We start from the raw sequence: 27,238 nt of genomic DNA on the forward strand, positions 1-27,238 counted from the left end.
TGTTGATCCAAAAAGTAGCGTTTTAAATCAGTCTCTTACACTTATTAGTGGCAAGGAAGATGGTGTCAGATTAGTTATCTCTGCATGAGAAATCTCTGCTTTGTTTTGGTTCCTAAATTATCCTTTTCTAAGGTGAACAGGAGCTACTTTTTTCCTACAAGAGCTCAGTCCTTACAGCAGATGCCTCCCAAATTGCACTGTGTCCCTGCAACAAATGCAGAGCCCCTGCTTTCTAGAAAGGCTCATCACCAAAGCATTGTAGGCAGATTAGAGCAACAGCATACACTTTTCTCCCAAGGCATTGTGAGATTAATAACAAAAAATAAATAAGTCATATCCAACAAATCACAGGTAATGTTCTGCCCAGAAGGCTTTTCTTTAACTGTAAAATGGTTTAATGTCTTCATTTTTCTCAAAGCCTGAGGAAAACCAACAAATTGAAGCATCATCACTGTTCTCAATTTCTTGTATATGTGTAATTTTTTCTTTTTTTCTTTTTTTCTTTTTTTTTCTTTTTGTAACAGTGGGATTACTTCCAGTAAGCCCACAAGATTATTAGTAGCATCGCCAGCCTCATTTTTGCTTTTTACAGGATGATCTCTAGCTTACACCTGCAATTGCACTTGATGTTGATTTTCAAACACTGAAGTGTCAGTAGTGTTTAACCTATGCACTGATCTATAACAAAAACTTTGGGTTTTTTTGTGGCTATAGCCACCTCCACCCCAAATCCGGTGACCCAGAAGCAAACAAAACATGAGCATGCTGAGTAATTGCTTAGCTACCAGTGATAGTGGGGTTGACTACAATCACGCCCCTGGCGAGTATCACCAGCAGTAGGTCAGGATTTCTAGAAGAAATCGTAATATCCTGTTTTCTGGTGATTCATCACTGCTTTCAGAGGCAGGAGTCTGGAACACAGGAACTAGGGATCTGATCTGTTCTGGCGATTCCTCTGCTGTGTGTAAAGCCAATGCAGTACAATTTCCCTGCGGGTAGGCTATGGGCTTTCCCAGCCACTGTGAATGAAGAGCACTCGACTGATTTCAGTGCAGCTCTGTTGAATTATGGTGACGAAGGTCTGGTTCAACAGGTGTAGATTTACCAAAGGAGGGAATAAAAAAGATGCAGCCTACTTGGATCAGCAGGCAGTCTGGCACACATATTCAATGTTCAGCATACCATTTGGGAGAGCTCAGCTGCTTAAGTCCCTTTTTTATGTTCCACCTGCATGTGTTGGCTAAGTGGGCCTTTGGAGAAAGATAATTCTTCCTCCTCTGAAACTTTTCATAGAATCATAGAATCATAGAATCGTTAGGGCTGGAAGGGACCTTCAAAGGTCATCTAGTCCAACCCCCCTGCAAGGAACAGGGATATCTCCAACTAGATCAGGTTGCTCAGGGCCTCATCCAACCGGGCCTTGAACGTCTCCAGGGATGGAGCATCCACCACCTCCCTGGGCAACCTGTTCCAGTGTTCTACAACTCTCATGGTAAAAAATTTTTTCCTAATATCCAACCTGAATCTACCTCCCTCTATTTTAAAACCATTACCCCTTGTCCTATCACAACATGCCCTCCTGAACAGCCTCTCCCCATCTTTCTTGTAGGCCCCCTTGAGGTACTGGAAGACTGCTATAAGGTCACCCCGGAGCCTCCTCTTCTCCAGGCTGAACAGCCCCAACTCTTTCAGCCTGTCCTCATAGGAAAGGTGCTCCAGCCCTCTTATCATCTTCGTGGCCCTCCTCTGGACCCTCTCCAACTGGTCCATGTCCTTCTTATGTTGGGGACTCCAGAACTGGACGCAATACTCCAAGTGAGGTCTCACGAGGGCAGAGTAGAGGGGGAGAATCACCTCCCTTGACCTGCTGGCCACGCTCCTCTTAATGCAGCCCAGGATGCGGTTGGCCTTCTGGGCCGCAAGAGCACATTGCCGGCTCATATTGAGCTTCTCGTCCACCAGTACTCCCAAGTCCTTCTCCTCAGGGCTGCTCACGATCCATCACTAATTACACGTCTGTTGCCACCATTCCCAGCAACTCTGTCATGAGAAGGGAGATAAGTTAACCCATGTCTCCCAAGTGCTTGCTTCTCAAAGGCATTTCAAATCTCCTTTCATGGTTTTGATTTCATTTTGGGTTATGACTGGCCACTGCTTTCAAGACTTTTGCCAAAGGACTCAATATAAATGAGTTGTATAGCATAACAACAATAAGTTGTATAGCACCACGTCAATTTGTCATGACTTCTAAACATCAAGCCCAAGAATAATCCAAATACAAAGTTTCTCAGCAGTAGCAGAGTCCAGAAGTGTTCAAGGCCAGGTTGGATGAGGCTTTGGGCAACCTGGTGTAGTGGAGGATGTCCCTGCCCACGGCAGGGGAGTTGGAAGTAGATGATCTTTGAGGTCCCTTCCAACCCAAACCATTCTATGATTCTAAATGTCAAGAAATGTCTTCTTTCCTGTCCAGTTGAATCCATCTTTATAAACTGAAATAGTGAAGGATTTATGTAGGAATCATTTTGTTACTACTACTCAAACAATTAGTTTGTTGTGTAGGACAAATGCAAAGTGAAATGTGTGTTAAAAGATAAAGCAATGAGCAGGGAACCTATTAATACCTGAAAAAATGCATTCCAGAATTGTGTTACTATAGTTGAACAGCAAGAAGTACTATTTTAAGAGTCACTCATGCTGATTTATAAAACGTATTTTGAATTACCCACTCAAGGAATATAATGCATGAAGAAAGCTATGTCTTAATTTTCTTTTCAGACAATGTCCTTAATCCTTTTTCTGTTCTAATATTAGGATGTATGAACCATCTCTAGGGCCTCATAATTAAAAGTAATTTGGCTCATAATTAAAAGTAAATTGGCTGTGCTAGTTTAAAACCTAAATGTAGGTAGAATTTTTAAAGGTTTTTAAAGATAAAATTGTGTTCTAATTTTTTCCCCTAGACAGATTTTTTTGCTAAGACATAACAGTCTACATGACTTTCAGTAAAGTTTCTGTGGAGGCTAAAAGAAGTCCTGGTTGCACTGCTCACTGAAAGCATTCTGAAGGTCGATAAATCAACTTTCTGAGACTGAACAGGCAATATAGCAGTGATGTTTTCATCTGTACTGTGTTTTCAAATTCTTTAGAGGTTTAGAATGGCCTACAGTCTTCCTCAGAGATGTTGATGAAAGCCTTCAATCCATCATTTCCATTAAAATCTCTACCCGCTGAGCCTCTGGCTTTGCCTTGGATAGTGTAGCTTGCAAAGGAATTCCATGTAGGTGTCGAGGTTTTTTTTGTCTGAGGGTCGAGACAAGAACCGAGAGGGAGCACCCACCAACCATAGTCCCGGGCAAAACATGACTCAGGCTTTCTTCATAAACCAAAACAATTCATTAACAGTTACTAAACAAAAGACAAAAGGGAACGAAAACCGGTTACTTGAGAGGAGAAAGAGAAAACAAGGCCAGATCTTAAAACAACAACCTCCCCACCCCCTATTTTCTTTCCTTCCTGGCTCTACCTCCCTTAAAGGAGGAGGAGTCTTTACACCATTTTTCCCTTGCTTCGGTGGATCCCCTACTCACGAAGAAAAAGTCCCCAAACTTTTCCAGTATGAGTCCTGCCCTCAGGATTGCAATCCTCCCCATGGATCGCACCAGTTTGGGCTTTACCAGTCTCGGCCTCTTAGGGAGCTGCTGCCACTCGTGTCGGCCGTCCCACGGATTCCAGATGCCTCCACGACCTCGTCGTGCATTCCATGCCCCATTATTAACAGTACCTGGTCGCGCATCCCCTGCTCCACGACCTCTCCCGGGCTCAGGCATCTCCTTCCCGATGTGGGTTTCTCCACGGGCCACGAGCAGGTTTCTGCTCCGCCGAGTGCACCCTGGCTGCAGGGGGGCCGCCTGCCATCTCACACCGATTGCAAGGGAAACCTCAGCTCCAGCACACCTCCTCCTGCTCCATCTTGGCTGACCCGGTCGTTGTGGTTGTTTTCTCTTAGATATTAATCCTCTCTGGGGGAGCTCGGCCCAGCGGGCACCCCGGGAGCGGGGCGCTTACCGAGTCCCCCATGCGGCTCCCCGGCGCCATCTTGAGCACATGGCGCCGGCCCGGGCCCGAGCGGCCGCTCGGCCGGGAGCCGGGAGCGAGGGCAGCGCCCTCCTGCTCTCTCCTCGCTCCTGAGCAAAGAGCCCCTTCCCGCCCCTTTGTCCCAACTTAAATAGGGCAATTCGCAGAGGAGCCAATTTGGCTCAACCTCCCCCGGGGGGGATGGGACTCAGATCTGGTGGCACAGGGAGCAAATCCCCTCCCCTGCCACCAGAACACCCCCCCCATCAAACTATCACAGTAGGAATCCCTATGTCTTTGTCCTGGTTTGGGTTTAGCCCTAAATTGGCCAATGAATTATTCCATATCATGCAATGTCATGCCCAGCATATAGATGAAAGTTGACTGGAAAGAAGGGCCTTTGCCCTTGTGGGAACCCTCTTCTTTGGAGGGCTCTGTCTGGGACTCTTGGAGTGTTATTTCTCTCTTGTTCTCTTTTGGGGCCTCTTGCTCATCCGGGATTGCAGTGTCAGGACTTAATCTGTTTCAGAATAATTTGCTGGGATGGGACAGGCATTGGTCACTGAGTGGTGAGCAATTGCACTGTGCATCACTTGTTTGTATATATTAATATCCTTACATATATATACATTCATTTATTATTATTATTATTATTTATTATTATATTGTTCTTATCTCAACCCATAGGTCCCTTTCCCTTTTCCCCTTTAATTCTCTTCCTCATTGCCCAGGGGTGGGAGAGGTGAGTGAGCAGCTGTGTGGTGTTTAGTTGCTGACTGGGCTAAACCATGACAGTCTTGAAGATCCAAATATCCCAACGGATGCTTTGGTGCAGTACTTATTTGTCTCACAGTTCAGCTGCTTTCTAGATTTTTTTGACTCTATTGACTTTATTGACTCTGTCAATTCTGGGTTTCATTCTGTTACCCACACATGGGTGTGTACAATTATTTGAGACATCAAATAATGTGCTTGAGACTTCTATGTAGGGCTGACAAAAACACAGAATCTGCACAAGAGTGCTGAGATACCCTACAGCATCCCAAATGGCACTAACCATTCCTGGGTGAGTGAGACATCCTTTAAATTTCCATAGACTGCAAAGAAGCTCAGACAACAAGGTCACAAGTAGGCACTGACATTGTAGATACTTTCTCAGAATTTAACTGTACCAACTGCATTCAGAAGGGAAGACTTTACACTGTGCTCTCTCAGTAGAGTGATTTTTATAGCACTATAATGTCAAGGTCTCAAAGAAGACCAGGAACTCATTCTATCAGTATTAGCATCAAAGCAGAGTAGCCACACCCTCCTGAAGAGTAATTAAGACTTAATTGTCACACTTAGGACTAATTCCTCCAAGAAAGGAATTCTTGGGAGCTCCCAATAAACAAAACAGGAATATTTTCCCAATAGGTCTTTCTGAACAACCAAAATAATTAACTGAAATAACCCCCCCAAATGTATATTTAAAGAAATTTGTATATTTTACTTTGGTTTATGGAGAAGAAATATGCATAGGGTCAGACTGCATGTATGTTTGGGAGATTCAGTGTGAATATTCCCATAGCTCATGGATTAATTCAATTTTGTCCAGTTGGCAAAGAGGTGGAGATCCAAAGATTGTGAAATACATTTAAGTTTTGTGAAAAACATAGGTGTAAACGAGAGGTGGTATAAATGCCCAGATTGGAGAAGAGATGCTACATAAACTTGGCTATTATGATACACAGAAGAAACTGTACAAGTATACTATCCAGACATGTACAGAAGTTGATAAACATAAGATCACAGCCTTCTTTTCTCTTTTGCCATGTATATCTTCTATTTTCAGAAAAATCTTCAGCTGGAGTTTTCACATTCTTGGATCCAAAAAGTATCATCCATGAGGTACAAACTGAAAAGAAATCTGACTCTTCTCGTTCTGATAATCACAGAACTTAGGGGTTTGTTTTGTCTTTCTCTCACCAAGGTTGAGGGAATCCACCCAGAATGCCAGATATTCCAGCAGGTGGTGAAAGAGGAGGCTCTTTGCTTAGAAAAGAATGAATCTGTTTCACCTGATCTTAAAGGTAATGATCCTGATTGTCTAGCTCTGATATGAATACCTCTTGTATTACTCCAGGAGCATGATGTGAAGACACTATTTGTTTTCCTGAATCAAGATTTGATTTCCTATTTGTATTTGATTTCTTAATAGCTTAAAGTGCTTCTCCTTCTTTAAAGTGCTTCTCCTTCTATAGGCTGGGGCTTTATGTGATTTGATTTTAGACATCTTTAAAAACTCAATATCTGAATCAGAACTTGTCATCTTAGATTCCCTTAATGTAGATGGAGAAAGATAATCGTCCCTAGAACTTGTTTCATAGTCCCTGGTTTAGATGCTTACTTTAGGATGAGATGAATCATTCTCTGGAGTCATATTTCTCTTTACTAACTACAGAAAAGAGACTAAGATGATTAGTTCAGACACTGACAAGTTTAGATGTACAGTTAGGGCAGGAAAACTTTACTTGGAGTGTCTTACACTGCTAAAGTGTTCGATGTCTTCTTTGCTTATATCCAAAACTCCAAAGAAGCTTCCACAGAAGACACTGAAAAACATGCTCAAATTATATTGTGTTAATATCATTCCAGTCTAGTGAAAGTATTTTTTGCCAATTATATTATCCCAACATATTCAAAAGATCTGTTTTGTTTTGGAGGTTCTCTGTTTCTTTCTTTGTTTGAAAAGATTTATTGTGGTGACATTTTGAAATCCATTATATGCTCAATATAAATTTTGAAAATTAAAATGAACATTTCAGAGAGCCTGTAAAATATTTTTAAAATGCTGTGTAGGCAGTTCTCTTTGCTGCGGTTTTGGCATTGTGGAGACCTGCTTTGACTTTATACAAAGTGAAATTTCAAAATGTTCAAACTCTTTCAAAAGTTCAGTCACATTTTTTCTGTCCAATTTTGCTTAGAAAAGTATTAATCCACTTCATTGAGATTTTTCAGTTGGCATGAATTATCAAATGTTCATTTTCTTCAGAGGAGTTATGAGACCAAGATGCCTCATGCCCTTGGTATAAATAGAAGTATTGCAACCACTTGGAAGTCTGCCTTTAGCAGTCTATTAAAATGTAGAAATTTACTCCCAGGTCATTTCCTTCATCTTACTTATTTTTCTGCAACCTTTCTAGTCAATCAATGTCTGGTATCTTCCTTGAACTTGCCTACTTTATTTTAATTGTATTTTTCCTCCTCTTTAATCAAGTCTAGAATACCTCTTGGACACATTTTGCATGTGGAACACCTGGTAAGCCCCCAAAAAAGTTCTGGCAAAAATCAGATGTTTTCCATAATGAACTATCACACTCATTTTCTATTTGAAAAGTGCAGTATAATATTCGAAGTACTTTTCTCTCTACCAGAAAAATAATTACATGATTTGGGAGTCCTCTGTGTAGCAAAGGCTACTCAAAGAAATAAAAACTGCTCAAATGTCCGTTAAACTATTTAAAAATCTTGAACCTTGTCAACTATGATCTTCTCAAAGCTCCTCTTTCCACCTTTTATTCCCTGGAGATGGAAAAACAGTAATGGAAACACGTTCTAGTGTTTACAATGTTTCTCAATATAGTTTAAAATGAAACATTAAATTTGGAAAAACAATTAATCTCCAATATTTTATCTGGGATATTTTAAAACTAGGCTAAGATTGGTAAAAGTTCCTAGCTTACATTTCAGTTTTCAGGAATTGCACACAAGAAAACTGAAGGATCACACTTTGTACAGTTCCTTATCAGCACTCACAGAGAATCTGAGCTGGAGTTAGTCTATGTTGCAGACATTTTAGTCTAATGTAGTTCCACTTCATTCTTGTTGTACAAAGAGGTGTCTAATGAGTGTCATCAGTAGAGTCCAGGGATCAATTCCTCTCATCTTGAAGTAGATATGTAAAATAGGTCAATCGAACCAAGCTCTAAAAATGCTTATTTTTCTCAACTGTCTGAAAAAAAAAAGCAATTCCTGGGTTACTGAAAAAGACTTCGATATCTGTGATGTTAACATTACTTGATACAACTGCTACTGCAGTTGTCTTGATGGAGCCTCAGGTGACTTGGACAATCATTAGTCTCTTGAAAACCTTGGCGTGTAAAATGCTTTTGCTGCCTCTGTACTCAGCGGTTTCTGATACAAACTGTAGAAGTCACTGGAAATGAAACCAGACCTAAAACATGCAGGTTCCACTCCTACATAAGGTCACCTGATTCTTGTTTCTAACTCCACATTGCCAAATAAGATTTTTAGACCTAGGGTCTTCCAAGGTACTATAGTCCCTCTAAGAGGGACCTTTTAAGTCCCTAAGTCTAAGTGTGTGGGCCACTGCATGTCTAAGTGGGACTCATATTACCTGACTTCATTAATTTGGAAATTAGCAGCCTGGTTTAGGCAATAATCATCAGAGACACCCTGATGTTGGCAGAGAGTGACTCATCCTGTCCTCAGAAAGGAGCCGCCAGTCTATGGGGTGAATCACCCCTCGGAAGTCCCTGTCTCTTCCTACTGATTAGAGAGGGAACATAGCTAGAATTTGCTAACATATTTTAGACAATTAAAATTAGAGATAATGAATCAAGGCTTCTGTTTTCCCACCTGGCAAATTGGGGATACCAGGAATTTCATCCTCCCAAGGGTGACGTGAGGATAATGCTGTGGGAGATTCTCAGGACTATCCTTTCTGAAGCTGGAGAGTAACTTTGCTCAGCTACAGACAAGTAATATTGCTTCCACGTTTCAGCTCTTGACAATTTTAGATTTACCTTGTCACCAGTCACAGAGGAAATGAAAAAGAATCAGTGAAAGAAAATAACACCTCTCAAATGAAACTCATGCACTGTTTTATATCCACTTGACAACTATCTGAAGATTAGTTTTGGTTACAACGTGGTGCTTTTTTTATTGGTTCAGGCACCTTTACAAGCTGATCATTTTTCTGTGCTGCACCCACACCTACTTGCCAACAGACACTGTGTTGACTGTCAAGACCACAGCTTGAGTCTCAACGTGATGCATCTGTGGCAAAGCTGGGATTGACTTTAACTTCTGAAAATCCTTTTTATTGGACTCATACTAGCATGGCCTGCATCATCAGCTAGCAACCTCTGGTTTAGGGAACCTTGTGAATGCCAACCAGTCAGACCTACTGCTGATTGTGTTTATTTTATATGATACTGGGAGACATTCTTCTAGTTTGGGATGAATCTAATCCCTGTTGAAATCCACTGTAAAATTATTATCGATTCCTGAAGACCAGGACTTCAGCCTCTGTATCGTTTCCTTTAAGTCATATGAAATTTGTGGACTTTAAATGTGGAATCAAGAGACTAAGGCTGAATTTTTAAATCTGTTGCTTTTCAGTTAGACTCTGAAATCAGTAATGAGAAATTTTAAGTGCTAATAACTATTCAATATTTTGTTTTTAGATACATTTGTTTTTGGCAACAGAAAGAGCTCCTGATGGTTTGACTTTCAGATTGTGTTTGCTTGAGTTTCAGGTACATTCTCTCATGAGATGGGGTGGGGAAAGGTCCAGCTGGAATGCTAAGTGCATATATGAGCGATGATGCATTCTAGGAGAATATGAAAATAATATGATCCTTCATTTGCAGAGCTGTATATGCTGGTGTGGCTCTTCATGCATGTGAATTAGTGGGAAAGCCACAGACAGTTTCATTATGGAAGATCAACTGTGTGATATTCTCTGTGTGTTTCTTTATTTAGAGGTACATTATTTTTTTCAGGATGTGCCAGAGATTGGGATGGTCTAACCTGCTGGCCCAGAGCCACTTTTGGGGAAGTGGTTAAAGTTCCCTGTCCAAGATTTTTTGAAGAAATCACCAATATCCATGGCAAGATTTTTTTTTCCTATTCTTTTTATCCCTATGTATTTTTAAAATAAATTCTAATAGGTAAAGATTCAGTAATTTTCATTTTTTCCAGATTCACATGGCTACCTTATGTCAGTTGACATACAGTAGTTATCCAGATCTTGAGTTATAGTCAATGTTTGACACTCTTTTATTTTGTGTTATGCCATACTGAATTGTCTATTATCTTTCATGATCTAAAAATATATGGGTAATTGCACCATGTTGCTGATGTTACAAAGGAGTATAAGTATGTCATAGAATCACTGATTTATAGAGTCATAGAATAATTAATGTTAGAAAGGACCTCTTGAGGTCATCTTTTCCGATCCTCCAGTCAGAGCAGGACTGAGCTAAAAAGTTTCATTTAACTTCAAAGACAGACCAAGTGGCTCAGGGTTTTGTCCACAAGCACAAATTATTCTGTAAATGCAAGAGAGACTGTATAATTTGATTCCCTTTGTGTAAAGACTGAATTTGCAAAAGGAATTTCCTATATGAAATGTAGAAGTTCCACTGCATCTTCAAATGAATGGGAACATCTGTCTCAAGTTTTCAAATGATAGATATATAGAATATTATAGCTTTATAGCTGATCTTGCTGAACATGACTAGACCTGTAAGAGTCTAACTTAAAAATCAAAGCAGGAATAAAAATTTGTTGTTTCTTGTTGAAACTTAAAAAACACTCTCCCCCTATAATTCATAGATTTCATAGATTTTCTAGGTTGGAAAAGACCTTAGAGATCATCCAGTCCAACCATCCCTAATCTCCCATTAAACCATATCCCCAAGTAGTTCATTTATTCTTGGATATATTTTACTGTCACAGGCTTCCTTCAGAGAAACTGTACACAGGAGGCATATTGGTCAGAACCATTCCCACCATACACTGTTGCCTGTGGATTTGATGAAGGTTCCAGTAAAGGGCCTGAAGATCAGGTGAGTATTTTATTTCCTGCTTGTGGACATCCCCAGAGCATCCTCTTCTGAGTGTGATGAGTAGTTGGATGCTCCCACACATCTGAGCCTTGTCAGAACCCAGTAAGCATTCATCTTCAGTGCTAAGCTCAAACCTTTTCAGTATATTAAGAGCCTGTTTAACAAATTAGGCTTAATATAAAGCAAGAGAGTAGCAGGTAGAACTTTCTTCGCCACCTAATTGTCTCCTCTTGGTGTTAATGAGTAGACTCATGATTAGCTCTCTTGTACTGCCTAACAAAGACTTTGATTCTCTGATAGAGGAGGTTTGAATCCTCATCATGTACACATCTCCCAAGGAAACCCCACCAACCTGCCTGGGGGGAATTTTTCAGGGAAAATTCCTTTGGATCCCCGGGGTTGATTTTTTCCAAATTTTCTTTGAGTCAGAGAAAGATTCCATGAATTTATAACATGGTGGTCAATGCACATCTTTAGGAGGGAACTCTTGGATGCCATTGAGTATTTCCACACTTCATCTTAGGTGTTTAGTGGAGTAGGAAGTGAACATCTATTTTGCCTATCTATCGATCATCATTGGTACTCAATTAGGCTTCAGCAGCATTTCTTTCTCACCCACATCTTCAGATGATTTAAATTTCCATATTCCTCATCATTGTACTTGGCCTCAGGATAGGAATGCCTCACATTCCACTGATGGTGGTAGTGCCTCAGTGGCCAACTTTGCCTCATGGCTGAAGGTTGTTGATTATCAGAGACATGCTCACTGCCTCTGCCTTTGAGTTCTGACCTTTGTTAAATGGAACAGTTCCAGCAAGAGAGAATAGGAGTGTCTCCATCCCCTTATCTCCAGTTGGTATTGGACAAGGCTCATATGTCTTGCACAAATGCAAAATGGGCTACATCACTGCTTCCTCCTACTGTGGTATTTTGATAGAAGCAATAAACTCCTACCAACCCATGAAAGAAAAGACTAACTCATATAGCTTGTTGTGAGTTTGTAGTCATGACTCAACAGTGGGAAAAGGTCATTTCTCACAGGTCAAACCAAGACACATAAAGGTGAAGAAGATTGTCATAACTAACACTCTGGAAATTATCTGGAGTAAATTATCTGGAGTAAATCATCTGGTTCTCCAGGAGTGTAAGCTCAAGCACAGAAGTATTAGTTCAGGTACTTGAATCTTTAGGAAGTATAGGCACAATTGTCTTCAGCCATTTAGCTCCACGAATGTAGAAACTCAGGCACAGCTGTAACAGACAGTATAGATATCTGGAGCTCAATTCCCCACCTGTAAACTAAGAATATTTGTACTTGTTTACATTATGGGGAAGTTAGAAAGATAAATGCTTAAAAAACTTCTATAAAGATGCTTGGAACCCTGTAAACAGTTCAGAAGGAATGTAAGACTCATAAGGTGGCATGTATTCTGGAGCACAGCTCTCCAGCTCTGGGGCCAGCTTCCATGGCATGGCTCTCACTCACAGAGCTAGACTCTCTTAGTTGCCAGGGTGGCATTTTCCAAGCAGTCCCTGGCTTGTTTGTTATATGTAATATAATATATGTAATGTAATATATCATATATCATATATATCATATATCATATATCTGTTTGTTTGTAGCCAGGCGTAGTTTGTAGCTGGTCTAGGCTGAAATCAAGCAAGGGACTATATCTACATTTTAAAGTTTTGGAAGATTTCGGGGTAGAGCTCATGCTTGTGCTGTGGCTGTGTTTGGTTTGTTATTCCAGTCAAATCCGCAAGGTCTACAAAAGATAAGATCAGTAAGCTCTACTGCATTGTAAATGTAGTGAAGTAAGTAAGAAGAATCCCACTTATTTTCTAAAAGAGAACCACTCGTTTTGTGTTTTGTACCTGCAGTGAGGACTTAAAATGTCTTCTGCATATGGTGTTGGCTTTTTTAGCTACCCTACAAAACCAGATAAAACGCATCAAAATACTTCATTGTTCAATTGAAGAACCTATTTTCTAATTTTCACCTGTGTTTTGAAAATACTGTGTAAAAGATTAGGACTATTTCAGAAACATCAAGATGATTCCTAGGTTGTCAGGGTTGCATGATTTATTTATGGGTCTACTTAAAATTGCTAATCAGTTGTTTAAACCTAGAATTACTGCCTTTTGGATAAACAGAGTTTGGATCGATTAGAGAACAAAGTGTCCATTGCATTTGCAAGGAGGAAATTTGCCTGGATTCAGAGAATTTAGTTTCTTGGGATTTGAATAATTAGATGATCTTGTAGTGAATCAGAATAAAATTTGCATAGCTAAAGGTATGTAAACATGCCTCATTTTTCTTGGGAAATAGGATATTTGAATGCAAAACAAACAAACATATGAACTATAAAGAATTTACAGTGTTACAGTATGCAGGTACTGAATAAATATTTATCCAAAGAATTAAAGGCTGTGAGGTTATTTTCTTGGATTTAACTTTCCTACCTCCACAGTGTGATGCGATGATTTCCCAATGTTTCAGTTTCCTCACCTGCAAAATGTAACTTTTATTTCTAACTATGGCTGTTTATGAAAATTAACACTTATCAAATCAGTGGGGAACATCCTTTGAGCTAAACAGAGTAGAATCTGGCCCAAGTCTAAAGTGATGAATTCACAAATCACCCATCAGCAAGCTTCAGTGCCCTGGAGTCTTTATGTACCTATAGGAGAAAAGGTTGTTACTTAATAAAAGTAGCACTTTCCTGTTGAATGTGCTGAAAAGGGTTACTAATTCAGATGAGTCTGTGGGCCGTGGAATAAGGTTACGTAGGATTCAAAAGAAAAGAGTTAAGTTGGTGATGGAGGGGAAAAACCTGAATCAGATCTTAAATGTGCAAAGCAGCACATAGGTGATGGGACTGACTACTAAGGTGATGGGACTGACTACTAAGGGCAGATGTATCTTGGTGAAATAAGCACACCAGCATCCATGCTGCATAACCACCAGCATTGGTCTGTGTTCTCTTTTTCTCATAGAAATCATATTATTCTGCATTTTGGCGTGTCTACACTGCTGGCTATGCAGCATCAGTGACTTCACTCATTACAGCTCTAATTGTCTTTGCTGCCTTCAGGTAAAAAAAGAAATGATCTCTTTTCAGGATGTGTCAAGACAGCCTCATCCTAACGCATCTCAAACCCTCTCTGTTTTCGTTTTGTGAGTTTTTTACTATTATATTTAAACTCTTCTCAGATATTACAATGTTGATGGCAATGGGTCCTTCTTTATTAATATTGTGGTGTTTTCCTGCAAATGTTAAAAAGTAAAGCTGGCTGGGCAGTATGTCTTAGTGTCTTTAAACTTACCACACAGTGGAAATGCTCCAACCTGTTGTCACTATGAATGTAAAATAACTGTTTCTTCAGTGCATAGCAGGACCTGCTCTGCAGAAACTGAACCTGTAGTCATTCTAAGCTGTCCATTCCCTCTGTGAAAGACCATTGCTTTCATAATTGGGAGCTATAGAAGAAAATTAAAGAAAATTAAATATCATGTTTGATGATGCTGAACATTAGGAAATGGATCTGGTTTTGATTGGTTCCAATGCACTTGGACAAAAGCCTTAAGCTTACTCCGTAGCCAAGAGTGCAGGGCACAGAAGCAGCTTCCCAGCTGAGATGGATTTGCAGTTTCAAACGTCATATCACTTTTAGAGAGACCCAGGACCAAGAGGCTGATATTTCCAAACCTTGAAGGAGATTCCTTCAGCTCAAGGTAAAACTGTGGACAGGAAACGCAGTCTGGGGTAAGGCAGCTACATGTGACTGACACCCACTCACTATTCTCTTCTCCTCTGGACAGAAAGAGGCTGAAGAGCCTGTTGCAAGCTTTTTTAAAAAAATGGTAATTAGAATAATTAAAAGGCATTACTACAATACAGCCCAAAATTCCCAGTTACTCTGCTTCTGGCATCTCCTTTAAATGTGTGGTGATTCAAGGACAATTATACTAGCACTTTTATTAGCTTAAGCAGATAATAAGCGTTCTGCTCCCTTGTGTCTAGCTCCCTCTCAAATAGTGACAGATTGTTTATTTACTTGGGAAGGTGTCTGAAGTCACCTTGTATTCCTGTCTGAGTTTTGATGAGACCATGAGATATTCCTCTCAAAGAACAATTTTTATTTTCTCTTTCTATGTCAGAAAATTCCACTGTACACGAAACTACATCCATATGCACCTGTTTGTCTCCTTTATCCTGAGAGCACTTGCTGTTTTCACCAAAGATGCTGTTTTGTTTGCAGATGAAACTATGGACCACTGCCTAATGTCAACGGTACTAAACTTCCCCTCTCTCTTATCCTTGATTTAACATTTAATTCTTGACCTGAAGAGAACACGGAGATTTCTTAATCTCTTTTCTATTTAGTTTTCTAGAACAGAAATCTTAAACCAAACAATACTACATAAACCCAAAGACCAAGCGCTATGGCTACATTGAGCTTTGATACATAAGGCAGAAGTCTGTTGACTCTAATGAAGCTGTAAAAATTTCTGTTAGTAAAGAATTTCATCTATAAGAGAGGGCCAATGTTTCCCTTTCAAAAAACTGAAGTAAAGTCAATTGAAATGATAGAATTCAAAACATACTGAAATCTTGTAATAATTTATTCGTTCCTGTGTGGTATTATTGAATTTTGCCTATGCTTGTAGAGAAACCAAACACAATGGACAGTAGACCTAATAGTTTTTTCTTCCTCTGCATTTCCAGGTTGCTTGTAAGGCTGCTGTGGCGTTCTTCCAGTTCAGTATTCTAGCAAATTTCTTCTGGCTTCTCATAGAAGGGATATACCTACAGACGCTGCTTTTGCTGACCTTTGTTTCAGACAAGCAGTATGTGTGGTGGTTCATATTTACTGGCTGGGGTTAGTACTCTTTTCCTCTTTGTGTTATTTGGTATTTCCATTTACTTTCAGAACTAGATAAAATATTTGCTCTGAGATAAATGGTGCCTATCAAAGGTGCCACCTTTCTGATGAAAGTTACCCATTCGCCCAGTGCTACTACATCAGAACTATACCATTATACTGTCTTTCTTCTTATTTTGTTTGATAGTTATACTGTTCAAAACTTGGAATGAGAGGAAAGGATGGATTACTGGAAGCACTACAATATTCCTACTCGAAAGACTGAAACACTCATCTTTATGATTGGAATTAGTTTCATGCAACTATAGCAATTTAAAAGTTAGCCATCTAATCTAAACTATCTCTCCAGGCTTCTCCTGTGGTCAGAAGAGTGAGGTATGCATGCCATGGTGATGATTAATCCAGTCCTCAAGAAGATGAGTAATGTGGCTGGATAACATAGTGGAAACAGGTTGCCTTCCTCCACTGTTTAAAGAACTCTGGGTGACAGCACTTTTAGTAGGCAGAATTAGATAGATCAATCTTAAATCATGTGAGTTCAGGCCTAGGAATCAAAAAATTCTGTTGTTTTTTTTTTTTTAAAGACCTTCTGGCTTTTAAGGAATCTTTTGAGTTTATACAACAATTAAAATTATCTCTGATTGTCAGAATATGTGCACGTAATACATAAAATTTCTTTCACTGCAGAGAATTGTTTATTGTGACTTTCAGATATTCTTGTGCCTCATCTTGACTATTCTAAAACAGAGGCACCCAAATTGAATGTTTACATTGAAATTTTTGGCTTGCGAGTGAAATCCAAATTATCCAGATGTAAATAGTAATGTATCTTTCATCTTTAGATTCTCAGACTTTTTTTAGTGTAATGAAATTTAAAAAGTCTGAATTCTATAAAGAGGATGTTGATTTGGAGCTATTCCAGTTATGATTGCCTGAAACTAGATTCTTAGACCTTGATTAATCACAGCTAATTTGAGATAACAAAAGAAACACCTCAATTAATAATGTAGTAATCCTTATCTCCTTCTATAATCAATGGAAAGTGAGAGACATCTCATGGATAACTCAGATCTCAGGTAACATGGATGTAAATATTTCTGTTCATTAACTGAAAAGACAGCTTGAACTGAATATGGTCCCAGCTTAAAGGCCTTGAACAAAGGTCTAAAATTGGACAGGACAAGTTCTGGGCATTTCCTACAGATCTCAAATGAACCTTAGAAAGATATTACTTACATTTCTATAGATTTATCAGTGAAAACGTCACCTGTTTCAGATTAGAGTCCGTTTTATGGCAACTTTGAAAGTCACTTAGTCTTTAGAAATTCAATCCCACAGAAGGAGAGCAAAAGAAATTACTAGTTTATAGGTCTGCTTGGGGGAAAAAAAAAAAAGGAAATAACTATTCAGTCATAAATGTAGAAGGATAAGCAGTGACAAAGCGAGGCTAGAAATCACTAGTTCCTGGATTTAGCTAAATTTTCATGGAATGCTCATCAATTGATGACTCCTCAGGCCAAAAATGTGAACTCTTCCAGCTAGTTTTGCAAAGAATTTTATTCTGGCCACAATTCATAAGATGAAAGACCTCTAGCTAAATAAGTGATTCCTCCAACTTCACAAGTGCTCATAATTCATATCCAAACCTCCAAGTTATTCTTAGCTGTTATTTTTGAAAACATAGTTTCACAACATCTTCTATTCTCCTTTTTGACTTTGTTCTCCTGCCTTATTTTGCATTTTTTTTTTCTTTCCATGAACTGCAAATTAAGTTCTTTCATAAGCCTATTTAAAACTTTCTGGCCCCTTGTCTGAACTTTAATGTGCATCCAATCTACTGCACTGCGAACTTTCTTTTAATAAAGTTTCTGTGGGACGTGTTATTCAAAACAATTATATTATGTTCTGTGTTATTTTTTCCAGGGGCTCCCACTGCTGTGACGTTTACTTGGGTCCTCACAAGAATCCATCGACAAAATACAGGGTAAGTCAGAGCCTGGGTAAGGAAATCAAGGACGTCCTATTTTGTATCGTATTTTGATATTCTGATAGGGAAAAATAGAGATTGAAAACACATCAGAAAAAAAAATTTGTTCCAAAGTTATGTCTTTAACCCTTAAACCTCATATACAAGTAAGTGAGAAAATAATTTTTAGTCTTCTGACTGTGATGGAGTAATAAAAACTGAAAATATCCTAATAAGTACTAAAATTTCATTTAATATCCTAATGCTCAGTCCTTGAAATAATTATAAGAAAATCATCATTTATGTTTAAAATCAATCATAAATTACTAATGCTAATCTCTTAAAATAAGTACTTCCTAACCAAAAGCATTTTTGTGTCCTGATAAGTAGTTTCTTCTTTCATTTCCATTCAGCTCTTTGGTCTTTTATTTTTTTATTTTTTATTTTTATTTTTTAGTATGGGAGCCAAGTATAAAGCAGATGATTGTTTACTAAGTGCTGCCCTGAAGGCCTTCAGGTCATTTCACATGGATGAAAGTTATTACTTGACACCTTACTGCTCAGGACTCGAATTAATAATGTAAATTCCATGGTCCACCACATGCCACACATCCTGTTTTCCTTGCTTCTTCTTTCAGGAACAGGGAACATGATATAACTTGAGTGGAGGGAGCTAAAACTGGGCTGATTTTGATGTTAAATACATTCACAGCCTCAAAACAAGTACCAAAAGCCCACTCGGCTTTCTCCATTCAGGGTACCTTTACTAGGAGTCTGGATTTTTGTTGCCTACTTTCCTCATGACTCCAAAGTCATTACATTGGTGGATGCACTGTAGTCTGGTCTCTGATCTGCACCCTATAAACCAGTCACTTTTTCAACAGAAGAGCAGGAATGAAGTCTGAAAATATAAATATACGTCTCTTGACTTCACTTTGGTTCTTTAACCCTTGCCTCTTACTGAATAAACTTCCTTTGGATGGGGCTACAGAGAATCTTTTAGGGAGATATCAGTACTGGGAAAGACCTTTAAACAGTGTTTTGAAACTTTGTGTCCCATCATTTTCCTATTCTGTGACAGACATATTTTCATGTGTTGTGAAAAGCTCACATAGGGTAGATAACATGACTGGTTTTGTTTGCTGTTTCAGATGTTGGGATGATGATGAAAATGGAGTGGTGTTATGGATCATCAAAGGCCCCATTGTGCTAACTGTATTAGTATGTTTTTTCATTTTGTCTTGAGTGTCTTTTGAAACGTGAAAGCGAAGTTAGGGTCTCAGTAAGCTGGGAGGAAAGCACTAGCACGTGCTATGGTACTGGATTTCAAACAGCTGGAAATTATTGCATAGCATGTGGTTTTGCCATTGTAGTTTTTGCTGGTTTTATTGATTTTTCTTCCTCCCAAAACATCCTAAATTATAACTTAAAGGGTAAATGCTATATTTTCTAGAGTCATGTTAGGACATAATGGAATCACCCTGACACCTCCATCACACATGCTACAGTTGTGTCTATGTCTCTGTAAGTCATTTCTGAAGAATGGCAATCCATACTGGCAAGATTCTTAGAATATGGAGCTAGTTTAATACAAGAAATACGTATAAATCATTTTATCTAGTATATGTTTAAAATTAGTTCTTTGGATGTAAACTTATGACAAAAAATCTCCCTTATGCACACATTTATTCCATCTAAATTTTGGGAGGAAACAGTACACCATTTAAGACTGTATCTTTTAGAGACCCATCATAAACAATGAAGGGAACAGGAAGGACTATTTAGACCATGTAAGATCTGCTAGTTGCTGACAATAAGTACAAGGATTTAATATCAGACATTAAAAGATATTGAGATATGTAGGTCTATATTAATTCAACACAACTTTCAACATATCTTGATGTATAACTGTATATTGATGGGGAAAATTAATAATATTTCTAATACTATTGAATTGATCTGAGACCAGATCTGCACTGTTTTATAGTAGTGCAATTCTTATGACTGGGGATTGTTAGTTAATTTATATCAACTGAAGATATGTCCTGATTTGTATTTTTTTACAGATTTTGTTGTACAGTTTACAGATTTTGTCTTGTCTTTTCAGATTAACTTTGTTATATTTATTAATGTGATCAGAACTCTAGTCCATAAATTGAAATCTCAGGAGGGAGGAGGGAGCCATTCAAGCCACTTTGTGTAAGTATTTCTGGGTCACTTTATGTTGACTTGTTCTAGCTGCTGTAAGAGGTGTTTTATGCGCAGGAGCACAAAATATTTTACTCCTTACTAATAGAAAGAGAAATGCCCAGATGAAATAACAATGTAAACTTTCCTTTTCATCCCAAATATCAATCACATCTCTTTTTCTTCAGCGGAAAGAGGGTGGGGTGGATGTGTTGGGCATAATGAGAAAATGGCATCCTGGGGTGTATTAGAAGGGGTGTGGTTAGTAGGTTGAGAGAGGTTCTCCTCCCCCTCTACTCTGCCCTGCTGAGGCCACATCTGGAATATTGTGTCCAGTTCTGGGCCCCTCAGTTCAAGAAGGACAAGGAACTGCTGGAGAGAGTCCAGCACAGGGCCACAAAGATGATGAAAGGAGTGGAGCATCTCCCTTATGAGGAAAGGCTGAGGGAGCTGGGTCTCTTTAGCTTGGAGAAGAGGAGACTGAGGGGGGACCTCATTAATGTTTATAAATATGTAGAGGGTGACTGTCATGAGGATGGAGCCAGGCTCTTCTCAGTGGCATCCAATGATAGGACAAGGGGAAATGGATATAAGGTGGAACATAGGAGGTTCCGCTTAGACATGAGGAAGAACTTCTTCCCAGTAAGGGTAACAGAACACTGGAACAGGCTGCCCAGAGAGGTTGTGGAGTCTCCTTCTCTGGAGATGTCCCAAACCCGCCTGGACGTGTTCTTGTGTGATCTGATCTAGGTGGTCCTGCTCCGGCAGGGAGATTGAACTAGATGATCCTTTGAGGTCCCTTCCAATCCCTAACATTCTGTGATTCTGTGAAAAGTAAAATATAAAGTATTACTATTCCAACAGGACCCAGCTTGGAAGTGTAAACATTAAATGCCAGGTAATGCATCCATCTTGCTTCCAGTCCTTTCCACACAAATGGCCACATTGAGAAAGATGCAAATAATTTCCTTTAAATTCTTAGCAGTAACACAATGCTGGTGTTCTGGTAACAGAACCCAGTCCTTCCTGTTTATGATCCCCTTCACAATCAATGGGGGTCTCATCAATGCAGTCAGAGGACTCTAGCGAGCTATTTGATTCAACCTGAGATATGTAGGTACAGCTGTTAGTTACGGCACGGGACCGCGCGTAAACCTGTGCCTTTCTGGAGTGAGCTGAAGGCCCTGCAGAATACCTTAGGATATCATCAGTGGCTCTCACACCACTGTTTAAGCAACCGAAGCAAGTCCTATGGACAGTGATGATCAGATCTCCACTGACAGGTTTGGAAGTCGAGGCTTTTATATGGGGGATGTCTACACGTGATTGAGATTAGCCTCAGGAGGGTAAATCAGAGTATTTAGTTTGGTGTCCCTGTTTTTGTATGGCAGCGACAAGAACCCTTAAAGGTCGATCCAGAAAACTTGTATGCTGATTTGTTCATCTTTGTTCACCATATCTTGACAGTGGGACTGGCAGAAAGTAATCTTTCCATAACTTTGTCGGATGTAGCTGCCTCCATTATGGAGCTGTCCTCTGTACTCAAATATTTTCCGATAAATGATTGCTATCACTAATTCCGTATTTCTGACAGTGCATTGTTTAATTCTTGGTTTGCCAGGAGACTTGCTAAATCCACGTTACTCTTGATCCCCCTCTTTGGAGTGCACTACATTGTATTTGCATTTTTCCCAGAAAGCACTGGTCTGGAAGCTCGCCTTTATATTGAGTTGGGCTTAGGTTCTTTTCAGGTAAGCTGGACAAAATGTTTATCAGTCCTAGGAGGTTTGGGCTGAAACACCACACTCTCAAGAATTTTACATTTTAGGTTTGTTATTAGAGCAGATGTCAGTAATGTGTCTAAATTCAACACACACATTCCATTTTAATCCTTTGCAAGCTCTTTCTGTTGCTTCTTGCTTTATCTTGTTATTTGAAATCTCATGCTAGTTTTGACTCAGACTTCATATTAATAATCACACACAAAAAAATACATCTACCTTTATTCAATAACAGTGACTGAGTACCAGGAAGACCAGTCTATGGATTAAGGTGAACTGATTGAAACTAATTCCATATATAATGAGGGTGATGATAAGAGGACTGAAAAAAAAATAAATGTGTAACAATCTGCTCTGCCCTTAGGCTTTCGCTGTAATGAATCCATCAAGTTAATATTTCTTCATTTCTTTTATTTTACTATACCACTGTTCAGAACAATGTCCTGGATTTGAGAGGACCAGAGCCTGAGTATGGTACACATTGTAATAAATAGCTGAGGTCTTTTTCCTTCCCCTTTCCCTTGTACCCCACAACAGCTTGTCCAAGTCGATATTTGTTGAAAATGATCCCTCTTCTATGCTTGCATCTCAACTATAGCCAGAGTCTGTTTGGGAAAATACTTGCTGGCCCAAGTGAAAGCTGTGTCACGGACCATGTTGACATTTTAACGACATTAAGAAGCAAAGACCAGTATTCAGGGCTGTGACTTGTTGGGTTTACTAACACAGCTGTAGCCTAGCACTGTCCAGTGTTTGCCCATGTTAGCACAGTGTGTGTAATGACTGGGCTCCTGGCTGACAAACACTCTCCTAAACAATGCCTGACTATAGCTCTGGGTGAATACGAACCCAAGAGCTTTCCCAGTAGGTTCTTAGAACACAGTCATGGTCATGTGGGTGAAAGAATGTGGGTGAAAGCTTTTCAGGGATAACTGCTTCTGGAGCAGATTTGCCACTCATTACAGCTTGGCAGTGAATCCTTCCTGCATGTTATGGCTCCCTGAAATCACAAAAAATAATTAATATTTTATGTGCACGTGTTTCTTCAGTGTCAAGTATCTGCAACAATGTGAGAGACCGTGCTGCTGCCGAGCAGGGTGGTATCTGTATGGGATGAAACTGAGGGTTGGTATTGCATGTCCTGGTTTTTGGAATAAGGTACACAGGAGTGTTGAAGGGCCTTGAGCATGTTGGGATAGTACTAGAGTAGTGGCTTGGTGGAGGAAGTCTCCTTTTGTTTATTAGAGTCTTGAAAGCTCCAGAAGGCATGTTCTGCCCATACTTGAAGTTGCACACAGGGGTTGGCATGTCTGTGTGGTTAACAGAGAGAATAAAGGCAGAATAACAGACACCTCAGAGGTAAACATTGACAGTGACTTTCAAGGAGCCCTGATGTCCAAGATTGTAGTTTAGCAGTAAAGATGTAAAACAAGAACAGGTCCTCACCCAGTTTATTCACTACTGTAGAAATAGACTAGAATAAGACAGAGATCCCTACCACCTTATCTGAGGAAGGACTTGTTTGTAGGATACAGTAAATTGTAAGTTAGTCCTTAGTGTCTCCGTACAAGGACAATAATATACATCTAGTGTTGCCAGCTCATTGAGGAATTTAATCCTATTATGAAAACACAATAAATAGCACCACATTAGCTAAATTCCAGTGGAACAATGGAAAATATGTATTTTTGCTGTCTTATTCAAATTTTGAATGAAACTTTATGTCGTTCTCAGATTCTATGCTTTAAATCCTGATGGTTGACTTTTTTCTCCCTACCTTCCCTGTCCTAGGGTTTTGTTGTCGCTCTTCTATATTGCTTCTCAAACGCAGAGGTGAGTAGCACATACATAAGATTATCAAAACCTTTTAAACTCATGGGCCTCTCTTGTTTTTTTTCTATTTTTTTCCTTATTTCCAGAACAGATCCGTGCTTTAATTTGCTCCTGAAAGCATGAAATACCTGCATCTTTTTTTCCCTTGGTACTTTTGTTGACTTTATTTGTATTCATAAAGTTCTGATACAAGGACACAAACTAAGCTTTGAAGCAACGACTCGCTACTAATGGTTGGCGATTTTCCTATCAGAGGATTTTTTTTCCCTGCTTTATGTCTGATAGTTATCATGATAATAATGTCTCAATGGAGATCTTGTAACACTTCATTTTCTTTAGGTTTATTTTCTCTTAGTGAGTTTCATCCCTTGCACTTTCCTTTTCCCTTTCCCTTTCTCTTTCCTTTTCCCTCTCCCTCTCCCTTTTCCTCTCCTTCCCCCTCTCCCTCTCCCTCTCCCTTTCCTTTTTCCAGGGCAGCCTGTACATTTTCAGTTGTTTTGTTCAAACACTTTCTTTCTTGTTTGGTTTTTTTTTTTTTAACATTGTTAGAATTTTAATAAAATCCCTGTAGTATATTTTAGAGAGCCTAACACTATAAAAACTAACTAAATTTGCTTATTCTTTCCCCAAAAGAGCAGAATGAAACAAAAGCCATGAGAAAATGTAAAAACACATCTCGTCCTCAGAAAAGTGGGTAGGTTAGATGAGAAGAATGACCCACTAACAGTGTCTCAGTCTTTCCACTGGCTTAGACCAGACACTTCTCATAGAGGTGGCTAAATGTAGGTGAAATTAATCCTACCCAAGGATGAATGATGCCTGAAATACATTTGCTACTTATGAAAATAATTTATAATGGCCATTCTGATGCTGCTCTGAGAGAGTGCCTTCAAGACTAACTGCAAATACAGAATGCTCTACTTCCCACCTGCCTTCTGTCTGAATAGCATCCTTGCCAACAGCTTTTAAATAGCTTGCAGATTGTATCTATCAACACACAAATCTACTAGGTGTTAAAAAACAAACAGACAGAGAGTGATCTGTGGCCCCAAGATTAGGTGTTATGCATTGGCTTGTATCCATGCTTTTCAGGGATAACTGCTTCTGGAGCAGATTTGCCACTCATTACAGCTTGGCAGTGGATCCTTCCTGCATGTTATGGCTCCCTGAAATCACAAAAAATAATTAATATTTTATGTGCACGTGTTTCTTCAGTGTCAAGTATCTGCAACAATGTGAGAGACTGTGCTGCTGCCGAGCAGGGTGGTATCTCTATGGGATGAAACTGAGGGCTGGTATTGCAAGTCCTGGTTTTTGGAATAAGGTACACAGGAGTGTTGAAGGGCCTTGAGCTTGTTGGGATAGTACTAGAGTAGTGGCTTGGTGGAGGAAGTCTCCTTTTGTTTATTAGAGTCTTGAAAGCTCCAGAAGGCATGTTCTGCCCATACTTGAAGTTGCACACAGGGGTTGGCATGTCTGTGTGGTTAACAGAGAGAATAAAGACAGAATAACAGACACCTCAGAGGTAAACATTGCCAGTGACTTTCAGGGAGCCCTGATGTCCAGGATGTACTTCTGCATGTCCCACCCTTCTTTCTGTATGTTGCTGTAGAGCCTGTACCTGGTAGAGGATTAGATAACAGAATTACTAGATGAATTAGGTTGAGAGAGTCAGGGCTGTTCAGCCTGGAGAAGAGAAGGCTCCGGGGTGATCTTATAGCAGCCTTACAGTACCTAAAGGGGGCCTACAGGAAAGCTGGAGAGGGACTTCTTAGAAGGGTGTGTAGTGATAGGACAAAGGGCAATGGATTTAAACTGAAAGAGAGGAGATTTAGATTGGATATAAGGAAGAAATTTTTCACTCAGAGGGTGGTGAGACATTGGAACAGGTTGCCCAGAGAAGCTGTGGCTGCCCCATCCCTGGAAGTGTTCAAGGCCAGGTTGGATGAGGCTTTGGGCAACCTGGTGTAGTGGAGGGTGTCCCTATCCATGGCAGGGGGTTTGGAACTAGATGATCTTTGTGTTCCCTTCCAACCCAAACCATTCTATGATTCTAATTCCTAAGTTCAAAGTACTTAAATCACATTTGTTCCTACGTATATCCTTTGTAAGAATTAATAGTTTTGTCCATACATGTATCGCCTGTAAGTATTAATAGTTTCATGTAGCAGTTTCTTTCTAAGTTTAATTTGGAGTGGGCTTCTGTTAATGGTGTTACAACTATGGCACTGTCACAGATTTTCAGGGCTAATAACAGCCACAGCAGATGGCAGCTATGTGGTTAGAAGCATTTGACATATCTTAGTTTAGGATGGCATTTGTAAATTACTTTGCAGACATTCAGGAGAGCCACCCCTTTGCAGGAGAACCAGATGGAGATGAAGCTGAACATGAACAGAGGTAACAGGGCACAGTGAGCAATTAATCCACAGGAGCAAACTGCTCATGTGAACGGTGGCAAGGACTGAGTGTTTCCTGCACCTACTTGCTCTCCCTCTGCTACGTCTTTGAGTGTGAGCTGCTTTATGTAGGGAAGCAGAACCTATTTTCTCACTGTCCCCTCACCCAGGTCCCAGTAGTGTCAATAGCAGGCCATAGACATGCAGAGTTGTTCAACCTACCTGTTAGTTGTGTGTCAGATGGTAAAAAAATCAGCTTCTGCCTATGCTTTTGAGGATCTCGAGACCTCTCTCAAATGTAATATGTGTTCAAGTTGATTCAATATCTTTCAGAGTCAGTAAAGGATCTTTAAGAGGGATTTCCTTCTGGATAAACTGAAAGCCTGGAGAAGGACCCTTATTGTACATGGCAGGTCACAGCAAGGAGGCGCAGAAGATTATGAGGAAAAATAGAAATTATACAAAAAGGTAGAAATACTTATGAAGCAGACCTACAACAATCAACAAAGAAACTGCAGTCAAAAAAAATCCCGTCATCCTCTGAATTTTGGAAATTAAGTCTGTTTATTTTCAAAAGTGAATAGGGACATAGTTTAAGCTCTAAAAATATGTTAAGGTTTAATCCTGATAGATTTGAGTGCCCTTGTGCATATGGGCTAAGTAGTCAGGCAGACATTTTGGCATATTTTACCTTCAGTGCCCACTAAGTCTTAATTTTCTGATTCTTTGTTTTTAAATTTCTTTTCTACAGGTTCAAAGTGAACTGAAGAAACAACTGTGCAAACGGCGGTATCAAGAATACCTGAACTTCACACACAAACATGGGACTTTGTCCAGAGAAAACAGTCCAGTCAACTACGTCACTCAGTTATCACTGCTTGAAAAAATCAGTCCCAAAAGGAAAACGTCGGTGTGTCAGAATGGTGTAACTTCTGTCTGAGCTTTTCTAGCAGGATGAGTTGCTACTTAAGAGATGACCAGCTTGGATCCTTCATGACTTTCCATAGTGTCAAGAGCCTTCTGCTAATTTCTTCTCCTGAATGTGAGCTGCTTTTCTCACCTGGTAGAGATCAGTCTCACAACCCTGGTTCTCTCTCTCCTGAACCATATAAAATCTGCTTGTTTTATTGTGAAAAGCCATACCATGAGCTAGCATGAATCAACAGGTTAGCACCATAAAAAGGGAACTACGCTAATTCCTCTCAGGCTCAGCATATTTGTCACTTTAGTGTTTCCCAAAATTTCTGGTGTTCA

General features: G+C 39.6%; 1 protein-coding gene across 1 annotated transcript; it reads left to right on the forward strand.

Annotated features, from left to right (window-relative positions):
- The first annotated feature begins 84 nt into the window (after positions 1-84).
- Positions 85-26,924, forward strand: LOC104372947 (vasoactive intestinal polypeptide receptor 1). The gene is made up of 14 exons (XM_086614887.1): positions 85-108; positions 3,696-3,707; positions 6,047-6,146; positions 9,864-9,971; positions 10,822-10,931; positions 13,929-14,026; positions 15,094-15,226; positions 15,662-15,815; positions 17,742-17,802; positions 18,936-19,005; positions 19,892-19,983; positions 21,593-21,722; positions 23,544-23,585; positions 26,736-26,924. Exons 1-14 carry the CDS (start codon positions 85-87, stop codon positions 26,922-26,924), a joined length of 1,323 nt encoding a protein of 440 aa, XP_086471013.1.
- Positions 26,925-27,238: the final 314 nt, after the last annotated feature.

The sequence above is a fragment of the Tauraco erythrolophus genome, chromosome 7 (assembly GCF_009769465.1).
Source record: "Tauraco erythrolophus isolate bTauEry1 chromosome 7, bTauEry1.pri, whole genome shotgun sequence".
Lineage (NCBI taxonomy): Eukaryota > Metazoa > Chordata > Aves > Musophagiformes > Musophagidae > Tauraco > Tauraco erythrolophus.